Raw genomic sequence first — 26,448 nt, forward strand, 5'->3', positions numbered from 1 at the left:
TTGACACTCAGCAGCGCATTGTGTTACAAGCCTATTGGTCTATACAAGGCTATTGGGTGTAGTTGATTGGCTGGGCTCGCTCAGCTCTGATCCATGGTTTGACAGGGCTGACTGCTTCTTGCGTTTGACAACCCTGCCTCTGCGACCGTTCAGAAGCTCAGTGGCAGAATTCTCCATGTCGTCAGGGTCAAAGTTCATGGCTTCAGCCATCTCCTGCCTGGTTGCTGACAAGAAATGAGGGTCCCTGGCCAAGCTCTCCAAACCCCCATGAATCAGGGCCTGAGAGAAGGGAGAGAGAGTGACATTGTAAATGCCTGACTCAAAATGTGAATTTCAGAAAAAAAAGTCATAAGAAGATGGTTAAACTTGTGAAAGAGTTTTCCTATTGAAAACGGTGTGGCCTCGGTCGTAGTCATATACAGAAACTCTAGAATCAAAATCTACCAAGAAAGTGTAATAACAATGGCCATAAGCCCAGTATTTTCATGGATCCATTTTCTTTCTTTTGTGAACAGAGTGATTGGCAGTGAATTGTTACATCCTGATTCTCGAAGGTTGGGTTTTGTACATCAAACCATACCTCCAAAAGAAGTCTCGTTCTCAGTTGCATTTTTTTTAAATGAAGAGGAAAATCAAGGCGAAATCAGCCAGTGCAGCCCCACTTTAAACAAATCTATATGAGATTGATACTGGTGTAGTACATGTGTGAGCATGCTTCTCTTTTTTGGTACAAGTTATTCACATTTCACAAAGATTTTCTCTGTTATTTCATACTCATCATAATGCTGAGAATTCATTAGCCTCCTTCCTCACCTCCTGGATCAGTCTGTCAACTGCAGTCATGGAGTCCTGCCCCAAGGCCTGCTCGGAGCTGATAGATGCAGTGTCCTGAATGGGGGAGATCTGGAGTTGTTGGTCTGTGTCTGGATGACTTCTGCTGGTTGTGACAGTATGAAGCTGTACGCAGCCCTCTATCTCATAGGCAAAGCTAGAAAAGTGAAACAGAGTCAGTTAGATTATTATCAACCTGCTTAAGAACTTTGAACTTATTTATTTAATTTTAATTTAATTTATTTTATTGAAAAAAGCATAGCCTATACAAACACTTTCATAGACACAGTTACATTTGTGCTTTTGGTTTTTAATTTTTATTCGCACTGAATCTAACTCAGATACAGTAGGCTTTTATAATGTGCACCACACACACAAAGGTCAATAAATACCATAAACTATGTGTATTTCCATGCCTTACCTTTCCTGTGCGCTGTTGGCATTGTTGTTGATGTTGGTGTTATTGTTGTTGGTATGGTTGGCAGCCCCCTCGCCACCTGAGGCCATCTGCAGGGGGCGCTGGCTGGTCACCTGTGTCGAGTTAGGGGCACCCCCCTCGTTGGAGAAGGCGTCCACGTGGTTCCCAAACAGACCACCTGCCCTCTGGCCACAGAAAAATAAAGAATATCAACAAGGGAAGAGATGTTTTAAGTGGCTATAGGGGAGTTTGTAGCCCTCTGTTGCCTTCTGTAGTCATTCTCCTTTCTTTCTATTCCTCTCCTTTCCTCTTCTCTGCTCTCCTCCCTTTTCTTTCCTCTCTCTCTCTCTCTCTCTCTCTCTCTCTTTGTTCTCACACTCTGAACTCCCCCAACCCCCACCCCCTATCTGTCCTCTGTCCTCTCTCGCTCTTTCCTCACTCTGAAGATGCCCTCCTCTGCTGCGTCTTCCATGGCTCTGTCCATCTCCTCCTCATTCATCAGGTCTCCTGAGATAGCCCTCTGCAGCTCTGGAGCAGCCTCCTCCTCTATGCTTCTCAGACCAGCCTAGGAGAGAGAGAGAAAGAGAGAGAGAGAGTGAGGGGAGTGATATATAGATGGGGGGGGGGGGTGATTGATAGATTGGGGGAGGGGGGGGGGTATAATTCATAACAATAACTCATAAAAGTGTTGTTCATAGTACATTGAACACCAACAGGTGATATCGTTGTCACATTAGAAATGACTTATGGCCTTGCAGGTAAAGGTTTGACATTATGAGCTGGGAAGGTTCACCTGTATCCCAGTGGAGGTGCTCTTGGTGGGACGGTGGCCGTAGTACTCCTCCTGTTGCTTCTTTAACTTCCTGAAGTAGTCCTGAATCAGGAAGGTGGCGTAGAACTTCCCCACGGTCACCTCATCATCTGACACACCACAGAGACAACACATGTAGTGATAACCCAACACGGCATGGCCGTCTAAACGTCCCATGTATGTTGTTGCAACGATGATAGAGTCTACTCTCAAACTTCATTAGAGCTCATGCTCAGGGGACGAAAGCTCACCTCCGATTGGTGGGATGACCTGGTCCAGCAGCTTCATACTGGTGCGCTTCCAGATCTTCTTGATGATGGCCCTCAGCTCTTCATTGGCCTTCTCAAAGTTTCCTGACCAATAGAAGGACCACGGTGAGGTGCCTGTCTCTTTTGACCTCTAATACGATGCATATGACATCTCTCTCTCTCTCTCTCTCTCTCTCTTTCTCTCTCTCTGTCTTTCTCTCTCTTGCATGCATACACACACACTCACACTTACCTTCAGTCTTGATCTTCAGTGCAGTCCTGACCAGTGCGAACAGAGTGGCATTGAAGGTGACCGTTCCATCACTGTTGAGTGGCATGTTCATGGAAACCAGCCTCTGCAGTCACACACAACATATAACCAGTCATGACAGAAGATAGTGCATCGAGAATTGGTTCTAATAATGCCACGGTTGAGGCTCTCACCTTGCAGGCCACTCGATGTGGGCAGAATTTGCCAAAGCCAAGAGGAGGCTGGATCCTCCGTAGCAGTGTCACCACATCCAAGTGCTTAATACGCCCCCTACAGGACCAGATGAAGTTATACAGGATTCAGTTGCATACTGTAACTGTTTCATTTGTCACACCCTCCACTTCCACCTAGTCTGTGCCAGTGCCTCCCTCTCTCCTGTCTGTCTTTGTCTGTCTGTCTGTTTGTGTTGTGTGTGGGGCGTGGCCAGGCTCTGGTTCCCTGTCACTCATCATCTCCACCTGCTCATTCTGCTCACCTGTTGGTCATCTGCTCATCACCTCGCTGTATTTAAACCCCGGCTTCCCATTCACTCTTCGCCAGATCGTTGTTTGTTGTTTCCAAGTTAGTCTTGTTCTCGGCCGCTTCGTCACATATTGGTTCTTAAGTCCTAGTGTCTTAGTACTCAGTCTGATCATTTTCTCTTTATGCTACAGGACCTCAACCTGGTTATCCACCTGCCTGCCTGTCCTCCTGTCAGCATGCCTGCCCTGCCTGCCTAGTCTACTTCTCCTGCCTGCCCAACCTGCCCTACGTGCCCCGACCTGCCATGTCTGCCTACCTGCCTGCCTGCCCTACCCCGTTTACCATTCCGCCCTGCTTTTTTCCGTTCCCTGCTATTCCCTCATTAAATACCCTATTATTTTATATTTGTCTCTTGACTCTGTTCCATACCTGGGTTCATTAGCTCACACACACACACACACACATACGTGGCCTCTGGATCGTACTCCGCCCAGATCTTCTTGAACTCGTCCAAGTGATGGGGGCCGAGGATGGACCAATCACGTGTCAGGTAGTCAAAGTTGTCCATGATGACCGCCACAAACAGGTTGATGATCTGATGAGGACAACAATATTAAGTGTGTGTGTGTGTGTACGTTTATGTGTATAGTATGTGTATGTGTATGTGTACGTGTACGTGTACGTGTACGTGTCCATGTGCGTATGCGTATGTGTACCTGTGTGTGTGTGTGTGTGTGTGTGAGTGCACCTGTGCTTCTGCTTGTGTGTGTGTACACACTTACCAGGAAGGCACAGAGCATGTAGAAGCTCATAAAGTAGATGATGGCGAAGCTGGCTCCACAGGTGTACTCCTCCCCAGGCAGGTAGTCTGACTTGGGATCACACCTCTTCCCGTACAAAGAGGCCAACATTACTTCCTGCCACCCCTCCCCTGTGGCACACCTGAACAGGAAGCAGGACGAAAGAGAGAGCACACCGTGGATCTACTCAGTGAGTGAGACAGTAGTAATGTAATATATCGATTTAAAATGGACAACTCCTCTGTCTATGACAAGACAATCATACCTGTTCTACACAATACATTTCTATATGAACATTCTGTATTGTTGCAATCTGTTGAACAGGCTCCTGAACACATACCCATGTTGGTAACTGACTGCCAGGTGCTCTGGAGATGACCATATCTCAAAGACAGTTCACTGTTTTACAACTTATAGTCAGATGGTTCCTCCTACCTTGAAAGTAGGGCCAGGCGAAACTGTAATTTCTGGTTCAGAGTTAAGTTTCCTGGCTCATACAGTAGACTACTTTCAAGATAGGGAACCATTTGACTATAAGGTGTAAAATAGTGAACTATCCCTTTAAATTACTCTAACATGAAGGATATGTAGAGGGAGGGTAACTAGACTGACAGCACACCCACCTGAAGAGTAGCAGTACCGCCTGGGGGAATGTCTGGAAGTTGTTGTTCCTGTTAATGTAGGTTCCGTCTATCAGGGCTATTTTACCAAATATCTGCAGGGGAACAGATAGAGCGATCATGTGTGTTGCTCATAGGTCAATGTGAGTGTGTGTGTGTGTGTGTGTGTGTGTGTGTGTGTGTGTGTGTGTGTGTGTGTGTGTGTGTGTGTGTGTGTGTAACAGTACCTGCATCCCGACAACAGCATAGATGAAGAACAGCATGAGGATGAGTAGGGCAACGTAGGGCAGTGCCTGGAACACAACAACCAATCACAACGTCAGACTGCCACACAACAACCAATCACAACATCAGACTGCCACACAACAACTAATCACAATGTCAGAATATGGCACACAGAGACCAAGACGTAGAGCACAGACCTGGAAGGACTTGATGAAGGTCCACAGAAGGTTCCGGATCCCCTCCGAGCGATTCAACAATTTCACCAGACGCATGACACGGAACAGTCGGAAAAAGGTGATGGACACCCGCGCATTTTCCGAATCCTTTTCAGAAAAATATGACAATCAACAAATATGATTATTTTGCCATTCATTTTGTATGAATAGTACGCTTTTAACTTTGTGATAGCAGTTACTACAATGGTTTGATACATTTTTGGTGTGTTGTTTGTACGTGATGGCTTGAAACATACCGCAATAGCTTGCATGGGGTTCACCTCCTAGAATATCAGAGACATGAAGAGTTCAGTCACTCATAATGTTCTTAATTATACTTTTACATTATTCCCCACAGAACATGCCAGCATAACGCAACTTGAAGTCAGTAGCTAAAGATGCAGACCTCACCTTTCACAACATGGTTTCTGAAGCAAGGCTGGTTAGTAGAGGCCTGGAAAATCATGTCATCAATGTTACATTAGTCCCCTCCTGCATGAGCACCACAACAACATGTTACTCATGGTAAATACATGTGATAGTGTCAGGAGAAGTTAATACTTTCAACACATTTTCAGTCACAAATCAAAGTACATGTATTGTAGCTTCAATGCAACGCCCAGGCAATAACAAGGCAATGGCTATGCAATACAGTACCTATGCAACACTCATGCAATATCCATGCAGCGCCTGCAACATTCATATAATACCTATGCAACATTAGTCTCACTAAATCAGACATGAGATTCTGGGTTCAAATGTCTATGCAATGTTCATGCAGGTGAATAATTACAGCGCAGCCATGGAGGCAGTACAGTCCTCCAGAGGTGGCCAGGGCTGCCTGTGAGGGGTGATAGACACAGGAAGTGAGGTCAGACAGGAAGTGACATCAGCAGATAGTGGTGGTGGAACAGGAAGGAGAGAGGTGGGTCAGCCATGGGAGGTATGCATGGAGCATCGGAGGGGAAAAATGGAAGATGAAAGACTGCAATATGGAGGGAGAGAAATAGAGAGAAGGTATGTGAGCACATAAAAATACACAAAAGGATGACATTCAAATATGCAACAGGATGGACATTTAGGCTATGTAACTGGCTTCTGAGGGGTGCATATCATCATCTGACAAACTCAGATTCTTGAGGTGATCTGTCCCTTTAACTTACTTCTGGAATGACAGACACATGGTGGGAGGTGAACCAGGGTGACAGAGGTTATTTCCTGCCCATAACAACCAAACTGATTTGGAATCAGAAGTCCCAATCTGTTGTAACCTCAAAAAGCTGTTCTGGGATCAGCTGTTAGGGGCATAAAGTAACCAAAGAAACAGAGTGTGATGTTCAAGGCATGGCATGTGGGTGGGGCAAGCGCCAGGTGCTGCAGGACCTTCAAAGGGGGGTGACACAACAGTGCCCTGTTCAAATACTTAAAAAATACATCCTTCCTTCTCTCCTTTCTTCCTTCATCCCTTGATTTGATGAGTACAAATTTGATTGGTTAAACCAATGGAGTGGAAGCCAGTAGTGGAGGGTAAACGCACGAAAATGCTGTTTACGCACCGTTTTAATGATAAATAGTGTTAGCACATTGTTTTGTTCCAAGATTTTAGCATTAGCGGTTGCCTTCTTTAATTTTCTTCATTGTCCAGCATTTACCCGACTTTTTTTCTACCACTACATCCCTGGTGGAAACCTGTCACTTATTAGATCATTCAGAGATCAGCGATATGTTAAGAAAGGGAGGAAGGTAGGATGCATCAAATATTGGAACAGAGCCAGGGCCTGGGCAGGAGGAGGAGGTGTGGCTTGGCATGGTGGGTGTGTAGCAAGGAAAGAAGTGGGGGGGTTGGTCTTGGTGGAGTTCAGGGGGTATTCAGGGGGCAAATACTGACCGCGTCCTGAGAGTTATTGCTGGGGTGGACAGCTGGCAGGGTAGCCTGGCTTGTGTGTCGCTAAGTGGGTGGGTGGGTGGGTGGGGTATCAAGATAAACACAGTCCACATAGTCAGCAGACAGTAAAAAAAAGTGAAATTAGCTGTAGAGTTTCATGACTCTGTTTTTCTCCCAGGGAAGAGAAATGAAAAAGTTATTTGGAAAAAATCCAAATGGGAAACTAGCCACACCGCAAAAAATATATACTATAACAGTTACAGTGTGTACGGTCTGGTGTAAGTCTGTAATTACACAATACCTTCTTAGTCACCGTGCTGCATTCTCAAACAGAGTGCTAACAATTGTTTTGAGTGATGGTGAGCACTCAGAAAGAGTATATACTGTATATGATACGTGTATTATTGATGGGATACTCACATCAATCTCACTCAGGATGACATCAACAACGCTGCCAATGACAATGACGAAATCAAACACGTTCCAAGGGTCTCCAAAGTAGCCCTGAGGGAAGGATAATGCATCAGATCAGGCGTGTAAGTGTGTGTGTGTGTGTGTGTGTGTGTGTGTGTGTGTGTGTGTGTGTGTGTGTGTGTGTGTGGTGGGGGGGGGGGGGGGATTGATTTACAGGGCATTTTAGGGAACGTAGTGCCTACAGAGAGGCCTCTCCACTACAGGACACTGACCTTGGCTTTGAAGGCCATCAGTTTGAGGATCATCTCTACAGTGAAGAGGACGGTGAAGATCACATTCAACATGTCTGACAGGTGCGTCACATGGTCCGACTGGTTACAATGCTGGGAGACACAAAAACAACATTTCCAAAAACACCACAAAAACATACATAGACATTCAACAAACATACATAGACATTCAACAAACATACATATAAATATAAATTGTCATGACAATTTGTGAGGGGAGACATATCACAAGACATTTTTGAACATGTGGAAGTACTCCTTAACACCTTGTATTTACTCGTCAAAAGCAGTTAATAACATTACACTCTAGTTACAGTGATATAAGGTGACCGATAAAATGTACAAAATTCATTCTACAACTATTGGAGCAGCCAGATTATGTGATATCTAGTAATGTGTACGTGACCCCCAATCCCTGCTGTCCGTGACCCCTAATCCCTGCTGTACGTGACCCCCAATCCTGGTGTTCTTACCTGCATCCCCAGACACATGGTGTTGAGCATGATGAGGAGGAACATGAGATACTCAAAGTAGCAGGAAGTCACGATGTACCACACCTGGTACTGGTAGGGATTCTTGGGAATGTAGCAGCGCAGTGGCCGCGCTTTCAGAGCGTACTGGACACACTGGCGCTGTTCGGGTTAAATAGGATAAATCGAGGAAGTAAGTCAAATATAAAGTGATTAATACTCGTATTTCTACATTCTCTTTCCGTCTTTCAAACATACACATGAACTGCTCTTGCTCTCTCTCTACCCCTCTTTCACTCTCTATTTCTCTCTCTCTCTGACACACACACACGCGCGCGCGCACACACACACACACACACACACACACACACACATAAACACACACACACCTGGTTCTTGTCCAGCTCGCAGTTCTTGTACTCCTCCTCGCCTTGCTCCTGGAAGGTGACGATGACAAAGCCCACAAAGATGTTCATCATGAAGAAGGCGATGAGGATGAGGTAGATGATGAAGAAGACGGAGATGGCGATGCGGTTGTTGTACACAGGCCCCATGTCCTCCATGTTGGAGTCAATGGCCCTGTACAGCAGCCTATACACACGCACACACAAACGCACACACAAACGCACACACGCACACACAAAGTACAAATCGTCAAAATACAAAGTACATATGGCTAATCCTTTACATAACTGATAACTGGCATTCATTCATATCTCACTTTGGCCAGCCCTCGAAGGTGGAGACGGTGAAGAGAGCCAGCATGCCGTTAAAGATGTTGTCAAAGTTGAGCTCAGAGTTCCTCCACTCACGTTTGTGGATCTGCATCTCATGGAGGGCACCCTCCTGGTGTTTGATGTAGAATCCCCTGGAGGATGGGGAGTGGGGGAGAGGGAGAGGGAAAGAAAGAGAGAGAGGGAGAGAGAAATGGCGAGTAGGAGAAGAAGAGAGTAGAAGAAGTAGTAGAAGGAAAAAGAAGCAGCCCAGTAAGCGATATGGAGAGAACAAACTATAGAAAGAACCATAATGTACTGTACAGTGATATTGTATGAGAGGATATACGTACAGAGGATATACATACAGAGGATATACATACAGAGGATATACATCCAGAGGATATATGTACAGAGGATATACATACAGAGGATATACATACAGAGGATATACGTACAGAGGATATACATACAGAGGATATACGTACAGAGGATATACATGTACAGTAGATAGAAAGTCTCTTACTTGCACTCTAACTCTGTCATTTTGTCAGGATCCGTGCAGGCATAGAATTTGCCCTGGATTGGTAAACACAAACATTTAAAACAGCACAATTAGCTTAGACAATTGGCTTTTATGAGGATGTATTATAGTCTCTTCATGTGGCACCATACAGTACATGTACATGTCTACACTGCTCACCTTAAAGAGCTGGACCCCTATGCAGGCGAACATGAAGTCCAGCAGCATGGTGACCAGGACGATGTTGCCGATGGTCTTGATGGCCACAAACACACATTGGACCACGTGCTGGATGAGGGAGAACAAGGGAGAAGTTGACACGTGAGGACAGCAGTAGATATATAGGTTGTGTCCCAATAGTCTTTCCTCTATAATGTACCTTGCATCCTCTCTCCTTGCTTCCTTCCCAAAAGCATTGGAGGAGACTATCCAAATGAGGAACACTGCCATTGCGTTTTGGAAAGGAAACTAGGAAGAACGATGTGAGGAATAGAGGACAGACTATTGGGACGCACCCAGAGAGTGTAGAAGTGAAGAGAATTGGTAAAGAGGTAAGTGACACTAGCTTTGGTGAGTTATTAAGGTAAACTCACCTTGAGACCCTTGGCCCTGTTGATGGCCCTGAGAGGCCTCAGTACCCTCAACACCCTGAGGATCTTCACCACAGAGATAGCACTGGATCTATGCAGGGCAGGTACAATAACACACACGTTACTGATCTATTGTCTCTATTTCTATCTGGAGAGCGATCTAGAGCATATGTTTCACATCTGGGCACAATATTCAGAACACACAATCATACAGTGTCCTCTGTAAGTATTTGGACAGTGAAGCATTTTCCCCTAGACAGGGCAGGTACAATAGTACACACATTACTGAAGTATCATCTCTATTTCTACCTGGAGAGAGAGAGAGAGAGAGAGACTACTCCTATCTGCATGCTAGAGCACACATTTATGTCTGGGGAACATATTCAGAACACACAATTAAATATGTGACACCATTAGATATACTTCCAGGGACTACTTACTCCATGCACATGGAGAGGAGGGATACGCTGACCACCAGCAGGTCCAGGATATTAAAGGAGTTCCGGCAGAAAGAGCCAGTGTGTAAAATGGCTCCATATGTGGTCATCTGGAAGAGAGGTGGAAGGATACTGAGGTGGTGAGATATAAAGTGTAAACCCACAACAACCACGCAAAACCCACATCAAACTCACATGAAAACCTCATGCCGACTCAGCACTGCAGGATACCCACACAAAACCTGCACCAGTGCACTACTGTTTATGTGTTGCAGAGGGCAGTGTAAACTAAGTGTGCAGTCACGAACAAATATGGTAGTAATATGTGTCACCATACCAGAGCTTCTGTTACTTGTAAAGTCTAGTCCCCACTATTGGATGACTGTGTTGTCGTTTTCTTAGCACTATACTGTAAATTATACTCAGAGAGAATACAAATGATGCCACTGATACTGCTGAGAGACTTATCCTAAGTAAGGACTGTTCACAAAAGACTATAGAATAAAGAGAATACACTAGAGAATAAAGAGCAAGCAATTTGAACTTCCCAGTTACCTTAAGAACAATTTCAGCGGTGAACACTGAGGTGAAGACTACGTCAGCAGAGGCCAGCACCTTCAAGGAAATCAGACATAAGAAAAACCTAAGACAGTCCTAGAAAATCTGGGTTTGAGGGGGAGAGTAACACAGGCAGATGTATAGGCACCTGGTTCCTGAAGGACATGGGGTCGATGGGGTCCTCAGCGGCCAGGGAGCAACTACTGAGGAGGATGAAGAGGAGGATGATGTTGGTGAAGGCGGTGGCGTTGATAATCCGATGGCACAGTTTACGGAACCTGGACAGGAAAAATTGTATATTTAAATCCTATAGCAGACACAGTCTTTATCATCATCATCATCATCATCATCATCATCATCATCATCATCATCATCCTCATTACTTGTTTTGAGGGCCAAAGAGGAAGAAGGCGCTGGCCTCTGGCATTGGTACCACCTCCTCCTTCAGTTGCAGGTCTGCCATTGGACGAGGCCTGGGGCTCTCTGGGATATCAGGCTCCTCCTCTTCATCATCACCTTGATGAAAGAAGGAGGGGCCAGCACAGGACTCACATTCAAAACTCTAAATTCTGTGAAAACTAAATGCCATTGACATGGCTGTACATGAATGCATGACAGAACAGGTTTTACCAGGGAAGTCAGCAGGGGGGAATGGGTCCTTGATCTCGTTCACGTGTGACTCAAACTCATCCACTTTGAGCTGTGACAAAAGTATATACATTAGATATCAAGAGTGTATGTCAATATTAACGATACTTTCCAACTCACCCACATGTTATTACAGAGACTACAAAGTCCAAAGAAAACAAAATGGCCGACCTTGGCAGTGGTGGGGATGCTTTCAGTCTTGGCCCTCTGTTCTGCCAGCTTCTTGGCCAGGAGGGCCTTCTCTTCTGTGGCCTTATCAGGCATGTTAGCCCTGGGAAAAAGAGGTCAATACGTCTGACTATCCAACTGTTTCTGCTATCAAACATTACATTGATTATTTTTGATGACAAATGTAACAAATGAAGTAAAGACTGATTGAAAGACACCTGGGCTGAATCTCAACAGTCGTTTCTCAATTCTCCTCCTCTCCTTATTTTGTAGTCTATGGTCACTATTTTATACCATTGTTTTTTTTTACCATTGTATAAGTATGTTTGCATTACCTGTTTCTTTCAGTGGTCCTCATAATGGAGCATAAAGAGCATCTCATTTCATATTGTGATGCAATGATGTTTTATATATTGAACTTGAACACATTGGAAGAGAAGGTCAGAAGGGAGTAACTTTGGATCTTCTCCTTCAATGCGTTTTGAGGAGGCGAGGAGAGAGGAAACAAGGAACCGCGAAAATACTTTTGGAGACTTTGAAGTCCTCACCTGAGTAGCATCTTGCGTTTCTTCTCCTCAGCTTTCTCCTTCTGTGCCATGGTCAGACTCTCTGCTTCTGCCAGGTTGTCGACGGCGATAGCTAAGAAGACGTTCAGCAGGATGTCTGGAGTGCTGAAGGTCAAAGTTCAAAACGACAGGAAATGGAATCATCTTGTGAGTTTCAATCACAAGAAAAGCATTTCAGTCTCACACACAAACACGCACACTCAGGGGGAAGGATACAGTTTCCGCAGACGAAGAGGATGATGAAGTAGATGCTAACGAGGATCCCAGGCATGACTGGACCACCGTACGCCATGACGCCATCATACATCACAGAGTTCCAGTCTTCACCTGTCAGGATCTGGAAGAGAGCAGAGACGATGTACTGAGATACAACACACTATTTTGATAATTATCCAGATAATGTTGATAATTAGATTAAAATATACCTTGTGGGCATTCGTGCTTATGTAAATATCTATAATTGAGTTTGCATTAATTGTGGTAATGGTTTAGATAATCACAATACTTAGTTAAAACATTGCGTTAAGTCTTTACATCATTACAATTCCTTCCTTCTTTCCGATAATGGTTATATAACTTAATTTGTCTTGCCCTACCTGGAACACACTGATGAGGGCCTGAGGGAAGCTGTCGAAGGTGCTGCGCGGTTTCTCCTGGTTAGGGAAGTTAAACTTCCCCCCGAACACCTGCATGCCCAACAGGGAGAAGATGACGATGAAGAGGAAGAGGAGGAGGAGGAGGCAGGCGATGGAGCGTATAGAGTTCAGGAGGGAGGCCACCAGGTTACTGAGGGAGGTCCAGTACCTGAGACACACACACACACACACACACACACACACACACACACACACACATAGATCAAGCGTGAATGGTAACAATCAATAAATTAATAAACCAATTAATCAATCAATCAAACCATAACAATATAGCACTTTTCAGGATTCACACTCAAAAATGTCATTACAGGGTAGTCAATTTGGTTCCTGGAGGGCTATGGTGTGTGTTAGCTTTGGTCCAACTCTGGCCCAACACACCTGAAACCCTACAATTTGGCCTTGCTTCTTCTATATATTATATATCTCTATGGCTGAATCTCCATCCACCCTTGGTGACTTTGAGCAGAAGCAGCACAACCACAACCATGACCACAACCATGACAACAACCATTCTATTTACGATATTTCTATGGCAGAGGTATTTAACATCGAGCAGAAGCAGAAGATGGATGACCAGGACCATTCTATTTGATACATATCTATGGCTGAAGTTCTTACTTGGTGACTTTGAGCAGACGCAGCAGGTGAATGACCATGACCATTTTATATGCTATATTTCTATGGCTGAGGTTCTTACTTGGTGACTTTGAGCAGGCGGAGCAGGCGGATGCAGCGCAGCACAGAGATGCCCATGACAGACATGATGTTCATGTGGACTAGGATGAGCTCCAGCACGCCGGTGGAGACCACAAAGCAGTCGAAGCGGTTGAACAGCGACATGAAGTAGGAGGGCAGACCCAGGGCGTACATCTTCATGAACATCTCGATGGCAAACATGGACAGCAGGAACTTGTTGGCGTTGTCTGGAAGAGGAGGAAGGATGAGGGAAGAATGAGGGGGAGGGGAGGATCTTTTGTTTTTTATGCTAAAGATATAATATACAGTAAGTAGACCCTGACCTTGCCAGTTGGTGAGGTTCTGGGACTGCTGATGGTGTTCAGTAGCGATGGCCAGCGTGTTGAGGAACACCAGCAGGATCACCCACCAGTAGAACAGATTGGACTTCACATATACAAGACTCTTACGACGGAAGAAACGGTTCCATTTACGGGCTTGCTTACTGAACGGACAAACAGAGAAGGAGAGAGAGGAGGAGGACGGGAGGGTAAACACAGGAGAAGAGGAGGAGAAGAGAAGAGATGGAAGGTAGGAGAGAGGATACTAGGATGTAGATGTCACCCCTCAAATCAAATCAAGCTTAAAGCTGAAGCATGTAGTTTTGCAGATTGCTGCCCCCTCTGGCTACACTTACATTTTTAATAATATACATATACTATGTTTTCTAACAACAGCAAACATGTGCATATCCTTGTAAACAAACAAAATGTTAAATAGGTACCTAAAGGCACTCAACCTCAACACAATTGCTCAACCTCAACATTTTAGGAAGCGCTTTGTTTGGACCAAAACAGCTGTTCACCTAATGTTCTTTGTCATGTTATCTCAGTCCTTGGTCACTACCTATTTACCACGGCCATCATGGCTCAAAACTACATACTGGACCTTTAACATAACAGAAAAATAGACAATGTACTGTATGCTTTTATTAAATCAAGTAAGGCTTTTCCTCAGTAGCTTTTTCTGATATCTAATTATCTAAACACCTACAGGAGACTACACTCTCCTTAAAAAATATGTTAGTTGAGTTAGTACCGAAGAAGAACCCTTTTACTACCTTAGAAGAAGCCTTTTGGGTTCCATGTAAAACTCTTTGGTTTCCAAGTTGAACTCTTTTGTGTTCCATGTTGAACCCTTTCAACAGAGGGTTCGAAATGGAACCCTTTTTTTCTAAGATTGTAGAGGTCTTGCAGAAAAACACTGTGTTGGTGTACAGTACTTACTAGTAGTAGATGATGCGCTGCATGGTGTCCATGTTGTTTAGGCTTCCTGGCTCTGAGTCTCCATCCTCCAGGGGGAGCAGACCTGAGGACAACGTGTGATGATGTCACTGTTGCTGCTGTGTTATAATGACCTGCTCTGTTCTGTTCTTTATTGTCTATTCTATCCTATTCTATTCTGTTCTATTCTCTACGGCTTGTTGGGAAGTAGTAGGGTTAGAGTTGGGTACCCTCTCTGTCATATTTTGTTCTATTCTATTCTCTGTGGATTGTTACTAACAGTGGTGTGTCGTGTGAGGTGGCAAGGAAGGCAGTGCATTAACAATTGAGAAATTCAAGAGCAGAATAAAACTGCTTCATTTGTCAAGAAATATGAGAGAATAATACACAGAGCACTGAGATTTTTGAGTGACCCCAGTATTGGTGTGGTCTGAGGCTTTGAACGGCCTGCTAGCGCTAGTGAGAGTGGTTGCTCTGAGTGCTGTGTTTATTTACTGTTTTCTTGCACACAGGTTGAATGTCATGTTGAGTCAAGGGGCAAAGTGCAGTTAGCAAGAGAGCATGACACCCCCCCCCCCCCAAACTGCCTTCTCAATATCTGCCTCCTCAAATTCCAGAAGCAGGAAACACCCACTGGTTGGTAAGTAGTAGGGATATGGTTGGGTACTCTCTCTTTCATATTCCATTATATTCGTATTCGTGTTTCATTTGATTGATCCAGTGTGTAGGGGTGTGATAGGGTTGTGATAGGAGTGTGTAGGGGTGTGATAGGGTTGTGATAGGAGTGTGTGATAGGAGTGTGTAGGGGTGTGATAGGAGTGTGTAGGTGTGTGATAGGGTTGTGATAGGAGTGTGTGATACGAGTGTGTAGGTGTGTGATAGGGTTAGGTGAGGATAGTGTTACCTTGTCCCTCCTGGTCGTTGTCCATGACCTCAGCCTGCGTGATCCACTCCATGTAGCCCTTCACATCCTCATCCAACTGCTGGGTCTCCCTTAGCTGCTGGTACTCTCCCCGAGACTTGGCCTTCTCTCGCTCCTTAGTAAACTCACTGACAGTGAGGAAAGAGAGAGAGAGATAGAGAGAGAAAGAGGTAGAGAGAGAGGGGCAGAGAGAAACCAATTATTCAATCAATCAAACCATAACGGGGGTAGTCAATTTGGTTCCTAGAGTGCCAATCTGAGAGAGAAGGAGAGAGACAGAGAGAGAGAGAGGCAGAGAGAAAGAGAGCGAGGACAAAAAACAAAATGAGGTGGATTGAACGGAGAGACATAGAATGGGTCAGGGTGAGAGAGGTAGAGAACGCACTTACCCACTGAGCACGCCCAGAACCAAGTTGAGCACGAAGAAGGAGCCAATCAGGATGAGAGTCAAAAAGTACATCCAGGGCCACTCCATACCGATAGCATCATTCACCTGGGAGAGAGAGAGGAGGGAGGGAGGGAGGGGGGGAGGGAGGGAGGAGAGTGTGAGATAAACAGACAGGTAATACCACAGATTGGTAGAGAGAAAGAGAGAAAGGATGTGAGTGGGCAAGGGAGAGAGGAGAGGAAGACATAGCGAGGTTAAGATTGTATGCATCTAACAAAGTCGTGTAGCATTGTTTAGTATACATAATAATAGCCAGTACCCAGTAGAGAACATCTGTCCATCCTTGGGTGGTGATACACTGGTAGACAGTTAGCATAGAGAAGCCCAAGTTGTCAAAGTGTGTGATGCCATGGTTGGGTCCTGGCCAGCCAGCTCTACACTCCGTTCCGTTTATGGTACAGCGCCGGCCGTTACCCGCCTGGGCACAGGGAGACGCCTTCTCATTCTCCACAGTGGCTATGATATCTGCAGGACATCAGGGTGAGAGTCAGGGAGTGTGTGTGTGTGTGTGTGTGTGTGTGTGTGTGTGTGTGTGTGTGTGTGTGTGTGTGTGTGTGTGTGTGTGTGTGTACTACCTGTGCCAACATAGTAGCAGGTCTTGTGCATCTTGCACTTGAAGAGCTCCAGACCCACAATGGCATAAATAGTGACCATGAAGAAGACCAGGAGGGCGATGTGGAACAGAGGCAACATGGATTTCAAAATGGAGTTCATCACCACCTGCAGGCCTGGAGGGGAAAGGCAGGGTGGATTTAAAACATTGGAAAATCAAACAAAGAATAATAATTTAGCTAAATATGGAAACTGAGCTCAGGAAAACAAAAAAGGTGCCCAGTTCCAAATCAACTCCTGAAGCCGGTTTGGTCTGGTTTCTTACTTGGGACTCCCGAGACGAGACGCAGAGGCCGGAGCACCCTGAACGCCCTGAGAGCCTTCATGTCAAAGCCCCCACCCTTCTCTCCCACCTGAGCTTCCACCCCACTGATGTGGTTGATGGAGTCCATAAGAACGGTGAACAGCCTGAAAGGAGAGAAAACTGCAGTAATAATCAACCTTTCAACAGAGAAGCATTTCATAATACCACACATTCTTGTCATTGAATTTTTTCTGCTTTCTCCTTGTAGTCTCTTCAAGCTGGACACAACAAACTTATGTAATACTAATAACTATACCTCTAGTAGGTGGCTTGTACTTTTTGAGTTGATGTCTTATTTAGTTTTTGAAATATGATGATTATTTTCGATAAACATATACAGTAGTACATACTAGATACTCCCACATCTTTTGAGTTATCACTGACCTGACATGACTGCATAGGTCAATATATGGTCTCCATTACATGGTTTTCACCAATCCAGTAATTTGTTTGATTATACTGATTGTTGAGCATGATTGTTGTATTAGTGTTTATTGATACTACAAATGCACTGTGTGGCTCATGAAAAAAACTTGAAGACGGAAAAGTGTTTCTTACCCCACGGACACACAGACAAAGTCCAATATGTTCCAACAGTTTCGTAAGTATGCGTCTGCATGAAAGAGGAATCCATACGACACTATCTTCAGAAAACATTCTATTGAGAAAATGATAAGGAAGATGTACTCGAGACTCTCCTGTGAAACAACAAGGAAGGTTTTGTCAGTTACTCTGTTAATCCTGATCATTCTGGTTACTCATCTAAGATAGTCAGTAACATACTGTATTCAGCATAACTACAATATTCTAAGTAACTTGAACAAGAGGTCAATGTGTTTGTTTGTTTGTTGGTTCAGTACTGCTAAATTGTATACAACTTAGCATGATCATTGTATTAGTGAGCTATTAATTATAACTCCCAGTTGCAAGTTTATCATTTTTAAAAACTTGCCCTTATGACTTGAACATATTGATTACCAGAATGTAAACAAGTCAAGATTACAGTATGTACGCATGGACACATTCAAAGTTTCAAAGCTTTAAAGTTGTTATCCGTATCGTGACTTTACCAATACATTTTAATTATGTGGACTTGCAACCATTATATGTGTACATATATCACTGACTGTAACACCAGTGAATCTGGGTGGATTCATACTGTTTACTGGAGTTAGCTAACTGGCTAACCCATTGATCCTCCCATTCCTCCCCCCCACCATTGGTATGTCATGTCTCTCCTCTCCCATTTCAGGACAGGCATCTAGGGAATGCCCTTGCTAACTAACAACTGGGCACCCCTCAGAGCTCACCTCAACGGCATGCATACTTGTATTACACCTCTTTTTCCAACCTGACAGTTTTATCTCAATGGGACTTCATCAAATAATTTGGGCAGGAAAATACTGATGTTAATGAGCAGTATATGAATATTTCATCTTGGCAACTGCATATGTACAGTATGCATATTCCTCTTTTTGCACTGCCTGTTTTGAATTCACTAGAGCTCAATTCCAATGTATGCACATTTTGGACACACACAACACAAAAAATAAAATAATACTTGAACTCGAGAAAGAGGCAGAGATGAGCATGAAAACAAAATAGGTCTACTGTAGCTGATGATGGCTAACATGCAATACTATGTTATATTTGAGGCCTCATGTCTTTAAAGGGTCTGACTATTTAACAGGATAAAGGACATGAAGTGAGTAGCTGAACCCACATGGTAATGTAATGTGACATTAATGTAAGTCTGACAACCCATATACATTTCTTAGAAGAATTTGTAGTAGTAAACAGTATACACACACACACACACACACACACACACACACACACACACACACACACACACACACACACACACACAGACACACTCCCATTGCCCCAGTGCCTGATGTGTAGAGGGCTAAATATAAAGCCTTTACACACCCTACCCGCATGGGACTGGAGAGGAGGGGAGGGGAATCAGTGACAGGAGAGAAACAGCACCTGTCCCCCTCCATCACCTGGGTCAAGGTCATCATGCAGGGATATGGGCCAGTCTGTTGGGAAAAGCTTTTGTAACCCCTTGGCCAGCGCTCTAGTGTGAACAGAGCCTCTATTTCTCTGACATCACAATGTGGGTCAGAGGCACTTTGATCCCTCAGATCCATAGAGATCAGTTATATACTCACAGACCACGGTAAGATTACAAATGTAGTGTCATGAAATGGAATTGACCCCAAGCCTGGTAACAGATACAGCTTCAATGCTCTGTATCGTAACAAAGTAAATAGATACAGTATCTGTTTTATACAGACACACAGTTATATCATAGGACAGTTACTGTAGACGACACCTACTGTATGTGGCCAATCAAAAACAGATCATAATGTGGATTTGGTGCCTGCTGTCGCGGAGGGTTGTGAGTTAAATAGTGGAGATACAAAGATATCCCATTTGAGATGGTCATTGATGTTTGACAGCCGAGCCCTACAGGATGATAATAGTTGACACTACGTGTCTCATTCTCTAATAACTGAGATGTTCATTATAATTCACACAATACACTTGATATTCTTCCTCAACTCCATTACTCTAATCAAAAGAAATAACATGAAAGTTGGGTAATTCCTTTGACATTAGAGTTAAGAACATTAACTATTGATTTGGGTAAACAAAAATGTATATATATATACATCTCACACAAACATCAAATCTTACACTGAAGTTAACATCTTAGAACATTTGTGAAGTTGACATGGGTACATTCAACTAAGCTAAAAGGTTGAATAAGACCCCAAATGGCACAGTTCATTTGCTACACCACCACCATCCCATTCACACACACACAGAGATGAAACTGAACCTGGCTGTATCTGTGTCTCTGTAAATGTAAGTGTTGGGATGGCTGGGATACTACAGGCAGCAGGTCAGTGGTCAAAGCCAGCCAAATCGCCTGCATCTCGTGTCGTATAACTTGTGTGAGACAACTACACAACTTGCCAATGCATGATTCTCAGTGAAGGGGTGTTATGAGCCAAAGGTATCACTATTAGTTTCTGTCCACACTCATGACATGAGATGGATTTGTACATCTAAGTAGTATAGGTCACTATCAGGACACGGGACATGTCATTTGGCCATTGCTAGGTTATGATACGGCCAGCACTCTCAAGTATAGAAAAATAAATGATAGTTTATTGCATAATCACCGGATCAACCTTGGGCTATACAGCACCCGAAGACACATCAATCAAAACTCAACTTTATTTCGAGTTGAGCACGTCTATTTCCTTGTCATTGCGAGGTTATGTCACACAAATACGCACATGCTGTACTGTATACTGAAACGTGCTCTGTGCATTGATGATAGACACACATATAGATATAGAGAGAAAGATGGCTGGATATAGATAGATAGATAGACAGATAGATAGATAGACAGATACAGTAGACAAATAGCTAGATACAGTAGATAGATAGATAGATAGATAGATAGATAGATAGATAGATAGATAGATAGATAGATAGATAGTTAGTAGGTGGATCCCCTTCTGCAAGGCCTGATAGGACTACAAATTCCAAACTGACCAGAACTGAACAGAACATCAACGTTGAACCATATTTAGTTCCTACAGCCAGTATGGCTGATGGCCCAAAAAAACACTTGGGTCAACTTTCTAGTGCTGGATCACATAACACTGATGTCAAACTGCGCGACACCAACCATCCAGGCCACTGAGCCAAGCCCATGAGAAGTGTAGCCAAGGTGGCTTCACAGGCCCCTTGTTGGCCTGGCACTTGATATTAGAGTACCTTTGGTTGCTATCAACTAACTACAGTATTTCATCATCACTTTCCAATATCAATATACGATGGTACAGATGAAGCTATAATTGAGGAGAAACATTTGAAACAGCTCTTAAACTGGCAGTCAAGCACTACTTCCTGAGCCATAAAGGTCCAGACCTCTTGGCCAAGGTTGTAGTACGCTTACTTATGGGGAGTTCCCCCACACACACACGTGCACGCGAGCACATACGCATATACATGCACGCACTCATTTACGCACACATGCGCACATACACACACACACACACACACACACACACACACACACACACACACACACACACACACACACACACACACACACACACACACACACACACACACACACACACACACACTTCTCACTCACCAGGTTGCTGTTGGTGTTGTTGCTGTCTTCCTCTGGCATGGGCAGATACACAGCTAAAGCCACACAGTTGGCAAAGATGGCCAACAGGATGATGATCTCAAACGGTCTGGAGGTTGATCACTCAGGAAAACACACCACACCACAAAGGAATGGATGGATGCGATCATATGTCTTAGTACTAAATGCCTTCCATGCTGATTCATGTAACCGTTGGCACTGTGAGTTTGCATTGTTGGGGCACTTGAAGGGGCACTCATAGACAGCACATCACATTTACGTTCATCTGTCAAGTGTCTCAGGAGAGTGTTGAAAGCATGCAGAGCTAGTTGTGTGTGTGTATTGACTTTGGCCTACAGTCACCCACTATCTGGGTCCATTACAAGACGAGGTGACCTAATTCAGTTGGCACCTGAGCTAAACTGAAACTGTCAAGTTCAAACATCCATTTAAAGTCTACCTCAATATAGCACTTTGGAGTGGCCAATATCTTCAGATTCCACCACTTTTGAATGACAAAGGGAGTTCAATATACAATTTATCTTTGTGATTCCAATGAATGATGTTGCAGCATTAAAGCCTTTATCAAGGTAATATTGTTTTCTGTTGATAATACAGAAGGCCTACAATCCTCCTCTCAGACTGCATCATCCACATCCTACCACTAGAGGAGCGATGAGGCTGCATTCTATCAGCTTAGTGTATCTGTTTTTAGTCAGTGACGTGGGAAGACAGCTGTCCATCCCCTAGAAATATCATCATGCTGCTTCAACAAACTCATATTTTACATGTCCAAAAGTGTCCATCATCGGCTCCAGTGGATTAGAATTCCATTACTGCCGACACTCTCATTACTCCTTACTAAAACAGAGCCGCTATTTATGTGTGGTTCCGACTAGGCAGGGGTTAAACTGAGATTTTTTTTAGACAATGGTGTTGCTTTAACTTGATGATTTATGACAGAAATCCATTACAATGTTATCCATTCCATTCTATCCAACCTGGTGTGGTTTGAATCGGTTCTGTTCCTAATTGAATCCCTTACACCACAATAGGCAATTAGACCCATGGATTAATCTCTTAATGGTGTGTGTAGTTATCAACCTATTGCCATGGTGCTCATGTTAACCCAGTCGTTATCCACGACTCAAGAGGGACAGGCTGCAACCCACCATTTGAGATGCTTCTCCTTTTCAATACATGATCCAAAGAAAGGTGCTTTATAGATATAATCAACAGTCAATGCTATGACAACCATATTGTCGAGATAGCTACATGGCCAAGCTAGAGAGGATGGGAGCATAGCACTTGCAGACCAAAGGCTATATGTGATTTTAACCACAAACACTAAACTTAACCCTTAACCAAAACCAAGAACGAGTAGCTGAAGTTGCTGACGGTATCTAGTGACAACCTCAATACTAAATGATTATCTACACTCTTAAAAAAAAAGAACCATAAAGCTGCCCCTGTGGGTGAACCTTTTTAAGAATCCTTTTTGGTTCCACTAGTGGTTCTAGGTAGAATCATCTACATGGAACCCAAAAGGGTTCTTCAAAGAGTTCTCACACAGAGACAGTTGAAGAACATTTTTGGAACCCTTTTTTCAAACACCTTGCTATTGTCTCTGCACAGTAGAAATGACTTTGTCTTCCTGCATCACCATCTAGTGACTACTTTACCCGTCACCCTTAAACCCTGATCCTGATCCCTGCTCCCTGAGCCTTCAAGGATACTTCCACTCCACGATGTTGATGCAAGCCTTGCGGAAGGGGTTCTTCAGCGTGAGGAAGAAGAGGGAGCGGGCGGGCCTAGGGTTTCCCCCCGTAGCCAGAAGCTTCTTCAGCTTCTCCCTCTGCTTCCTTTTCAGAGTTTCCTCGTCCATGATGAAGGAAGACATCGGCGGGTCGCTACCACCCTCCATCTTGGCTAAACCTGGAGAGCTCGGGTCCAAGTGAAGATGGTGGTTAGAGCTGAATTGTGCTGTATTCCAACAGGTGAGCAAGCAACTCCTACTCGTCTTCACTCCCAAGGTCCTCACTCATTCAAACCTCACAACCCCTCGTTCCTTTCTTCCATCTATACCCCTTATCTACCCTCTCTCCCTCTCCCACTCTCTGTCCCTGTCTGAGATGACAGATCTCTACCCCTTCGTCAGAGTATTGGTTCGCTGAACAGTTGGTCAGCGGAGAGAACAAATATAGACAATGAGTGTCATTCCGCCAGGGAGGGGTGACACGCGAGGACATGGGCACAGATATAGTAATGGAAGGGAGGAGTCTGCAGGGCTGGGGGTAGGTTGAAGAGGGCGGGGGGTTTACAGGCACTAAGAGTATGGGGTTTAGGAATTGTCAGCTCTAAAGTACCTCTTTATTGGCTAACAGTATTGGTGTGGTGATTTGTCATTGGCCAGGCTTACTACTTTGTCCTAAGCCATTGGCTATGCTGTGTGAACTTCCACGGCTTTTGATTGGCGTTGACACACATGCTTTCTGCCACATTGCCCAATGGAGTTGTGGTGTGTGTCTCCCTATTGGCTACTCACATCACATTACATGTATGTTTGGGAGTAGAGTTACAGTATGGGGTTGGGTTAGATGGTGGGAAATGTGTCTGTGTCGGTGATTGAATTGTGGCTAAATGTGTATCAACAGTTGGTGTTTGTAGCACATGAAACAAAGCCTATTTATGGTATCAAATTGCTCTCTTATCATGCCTAATGCTTTGTGTAATTAATATAACACTTTGTGTGAAATACAGCAAGTAAACACTGGAGACAGGTTGTCGAGCAGATAGCCCAGCAAATATCAGTCACCCCGTTGTACAATACGAAAAACCACATATAGAAAGATTAATCTTGTTTCTTTATTAGGCTCCTGGTTTTGTCACACTGGCACTAGTGAGTTGTGTGTGTAAGAAATTGGAGTGGACTAAAAACCCAAAGTCAGAGAGCAGATAATGTTTTGCTTTTGGACAATTTCTGGTTGTTGAGGTTTTCCATATACAGTATTGAAATTCATAGATTCATGAATTGTAGGTTACGCTACAGTAAGTGTTCATGGCATGACATCATCAACATCAATTGATAAAAAACAAAACGTGCTGAGACAAAAAACAACAACACAATAAACAAAGTGAATAAAGTCAAGCTTTTTACTCATGGTATGCTGTTCTTATAGGATCAGTTCCTTTCAAATGTTATTTAGGAATCAGTAACCATTCAGCACTATCCTGCTTCTGTAACTGTCCATCCAAACAACATGTCCGTTTCACTAACGACACATCCCACAATGCCCTCCTAGCTCCCAGAACCCTCTGACTCCCCACAGTCCAGTCTAGGGGAGGAAGAGGCGGAATCTGAAAGGGAATGTGGCGATCCGCCGTCGCTATGCCCCGAGTCCTTCAACCTGCAGGGGGCAGCACTGGGGCTTCTGCTGTCCTGACCCTTTCCCTCCACTAAACCCTGTAGGTACTTGATATACCGAATGGCCGCCCTCAGCGTCTCCACTTTACTGAGCCTCTTCTCGCTGGCGCCCCCTGGCAGGTGGTCACGTAGTTTGGTGTAGCCCTGGTTCACGCACTTCACCCTTTGGCGCTCGCGCTCGTTTCTCTTCTGGATGAAAGCTGGCTCGAAGGGGCATTCGTAGACCCCGAAGCGCCCAGGGTGGAAGGAGGGCAGGTAGGGAAGGAGGCTGGGGCCGTGGCCCCGGAAGGAGCTCTCGTAGAGGCCGAGGCTGGCAGGGTCCATGCTGGAGGGGTAGAGGAGGAAGGGGACGGTGTGGGTGAGAGGGTCCGACCCTGAGTGGTGGAGGTGGTGGTGGTGGTGATGGGAGTGGCTACGGTTCTCTGTGTGACCACTAGAGGGAGACAGACCATATGTCAGGCTGTTGCCTCTATTCAGGTAAGTGGGCCTCTGGTCTGCGAACGAGTGGGAGAAGGCAGCACTCATGATGGTAACAGTTTGTGACAGTTTTTTTGTGACGTTGCCCCTTTAAGTAGAAAGAGAAATGAGGTGTAGTTTCATCTTCAAATGCTCTCTTCTCCTCCTCTCCTCTTGTAGATCTATGGATGCAATTAAGAAGGGATAAAAGGTTAGAGCTTAGTTAGTTAACCAAGCGTGCTCCTTCATTTCAAGTGAAGTTTAAAATAACTTTGTGAGGATAATGATGATGATCACATGCATTTAAAGATGAAATGAGACAGAACAAACTTCAGAGGCAGAGGATTAGATAGGTGCACTTTGAGTTAGTGTTAACGACAACTTCTGACAGTAATTTGATTAGACGTGAATCCAAAGCAATGCAAAGCTCTTTTATGTGTAAATGTTGTGTTTCTTATATACACTGATGGACTCCGAAATACATGACTATGGGGCAAATAGTTTTACTATTTACTTGCGACGAATCAGACTGCATTAGCTCTGACAGCATATAGGGACAAACGTATATCAATCAATTAGTATGTTGATTGAAAGATCTATTTTTTGTACTGATCTGGGTACCTATGTTTCAATCACACACACCTCATATGACATATTTTTTTAATTTTACAGTATATACTTATACAAGTTTATCTCACTCAAACTATCATAAAAGTAAAAAAGAAGCATGATAATGAACAGAACATGGGAACGTTAAATCTGGAGGCAGAACTGTAATTTCCCTCAATAATCTTTAAATATGTTTTAATCCCTCTATTCTCTCCTTCCTCTCTCCTCTCTCTCCTCTCCTGTATGAAGAGACATCCCTGGCTGCTGCACAGAGAGAGACAGCAGAGGAATTCCCCTCTTTTTAAGACAGTATCAGGTTTCCTAAAGAGAGTGAATAGTCTGCCAAAACCACTTAATAGAGCTAGCTGTATATTACTACAATGTAACTTTGACAGCTGTATACATCTCTATTAAGTGCATTAGAACAGAGGTGTCTCAAGGACAAAAAATACAAGTCTGACAAGCTTATGATTTGACTGTGTAGTGCATGCTGTGAACCTAGAGAATGATCTTTAATTGTTTAAATCATTAATGTACTATTAAGAGCAAATAAAAAAAATAAAATATATATATATATATATATTAATGGTATTAATGGTGTGAAAAGACAATATATTGCGGCACTTTCACTGATACTACCATTGACATGATCTTCATGTCATGTTCATTGAATTTAATGAGTCACACTGATACATACCACCTCAAGCCAGGAC

General features: G+C 44.0%; 2 protein-coding genes across 2 annotated transcripts; both read right to left on the reverse strand.

Annotated features, from left to right (window-relative positions):
* On the reverse strand, window positions 1–23,170 carry cacna1sa (calcium channel, voltage-dependent, L type, alpha 1S subunit, a; the record flags this gene model as incomplete). Its single annotated transcript, XM_083667698.1, has 43 exons — window positions 1–279; window positions 814–988; window positions 1,253–1,434; window positions 1,689–1,814; window positions 2,043–2,170; window positions 2,312–2,413; window positions 2,562–2,664; window positions 2,753–2,849; window positions 3,509–3,636; window positions 3,824–3,983; window positions 4,465–4,556; window positions 4,689–4,754; window positions 4,884–5,009; window positions 5,159–5,185; window positions 5,695–5,742; window positions 7,207–7,290; window positions 7,473–7,583; window positions 7,964–8,122; window positions 8,350–8,551; window positions 8,682–8,828; window positions 9,200–9,252; window positions 9,377–9,484; window positions 9,790–9,877; window positions 10,227–10,333; window positions 10,779–10,838; window positions 10,930–11,059; window positions 11,165–11,297; window positions 11,412–11,481; window positions 11,601–11,700; window positions 12,146–12,260; window positions 12,380–12,500; window positions 12,760–12,967; window positions 13,517–13,742; window positions 13,839–13,999; window positions 14,781–14,862; window positions 15,682–15,827; window positions 16,089–16,192; window positions 16,407–16,612; window positions 16,723–16,875; window positions 17,025–17,167; window positions 17,622–17,761; window positions 21,250–21,355; window positions 22,983–23,170. 43 exons carry the CDS (start codon window positions 23,168–23,170, stop codon window positions 40–42), a joined length of 5,451 nt encoding a protein of 1,816 aa, XP_083523824.1. The 3' UTR covers window positions 1–39.
* Window positions 23,171–24,544: 1,374 nt separating this feature from the next.
* Window positions 24,545–25,195, reverse strand: LOC310803326 (achaete-scute homolog 5-like; the record flags this gene model as incomplete). Its single annotated transcript, XM_083668061.1, has 1 exon — window positions 24,545–25,195. One exon carries the CDS (start codon window positions 25,193–25,195, stop codon window positions 24,545–24,547), a length of 651 nt encoding a protein of 216 aa, XP_083524187.1.
* Window positions 25,196–26,448: the final 1,253 nt, after the last annotated feature.

This window comes from Argentina silus (assembly GCF_951799395.1).
Source record: "Argentina silus genome assembly, chromosome: 4".
In the NCBI taxonomy this organism is placed as follows: Eukaryota; Metazoa; Chordata; class Actinopteri; order Argentiniformes; family Argentinidae; genus Argentina; species Argentina silus.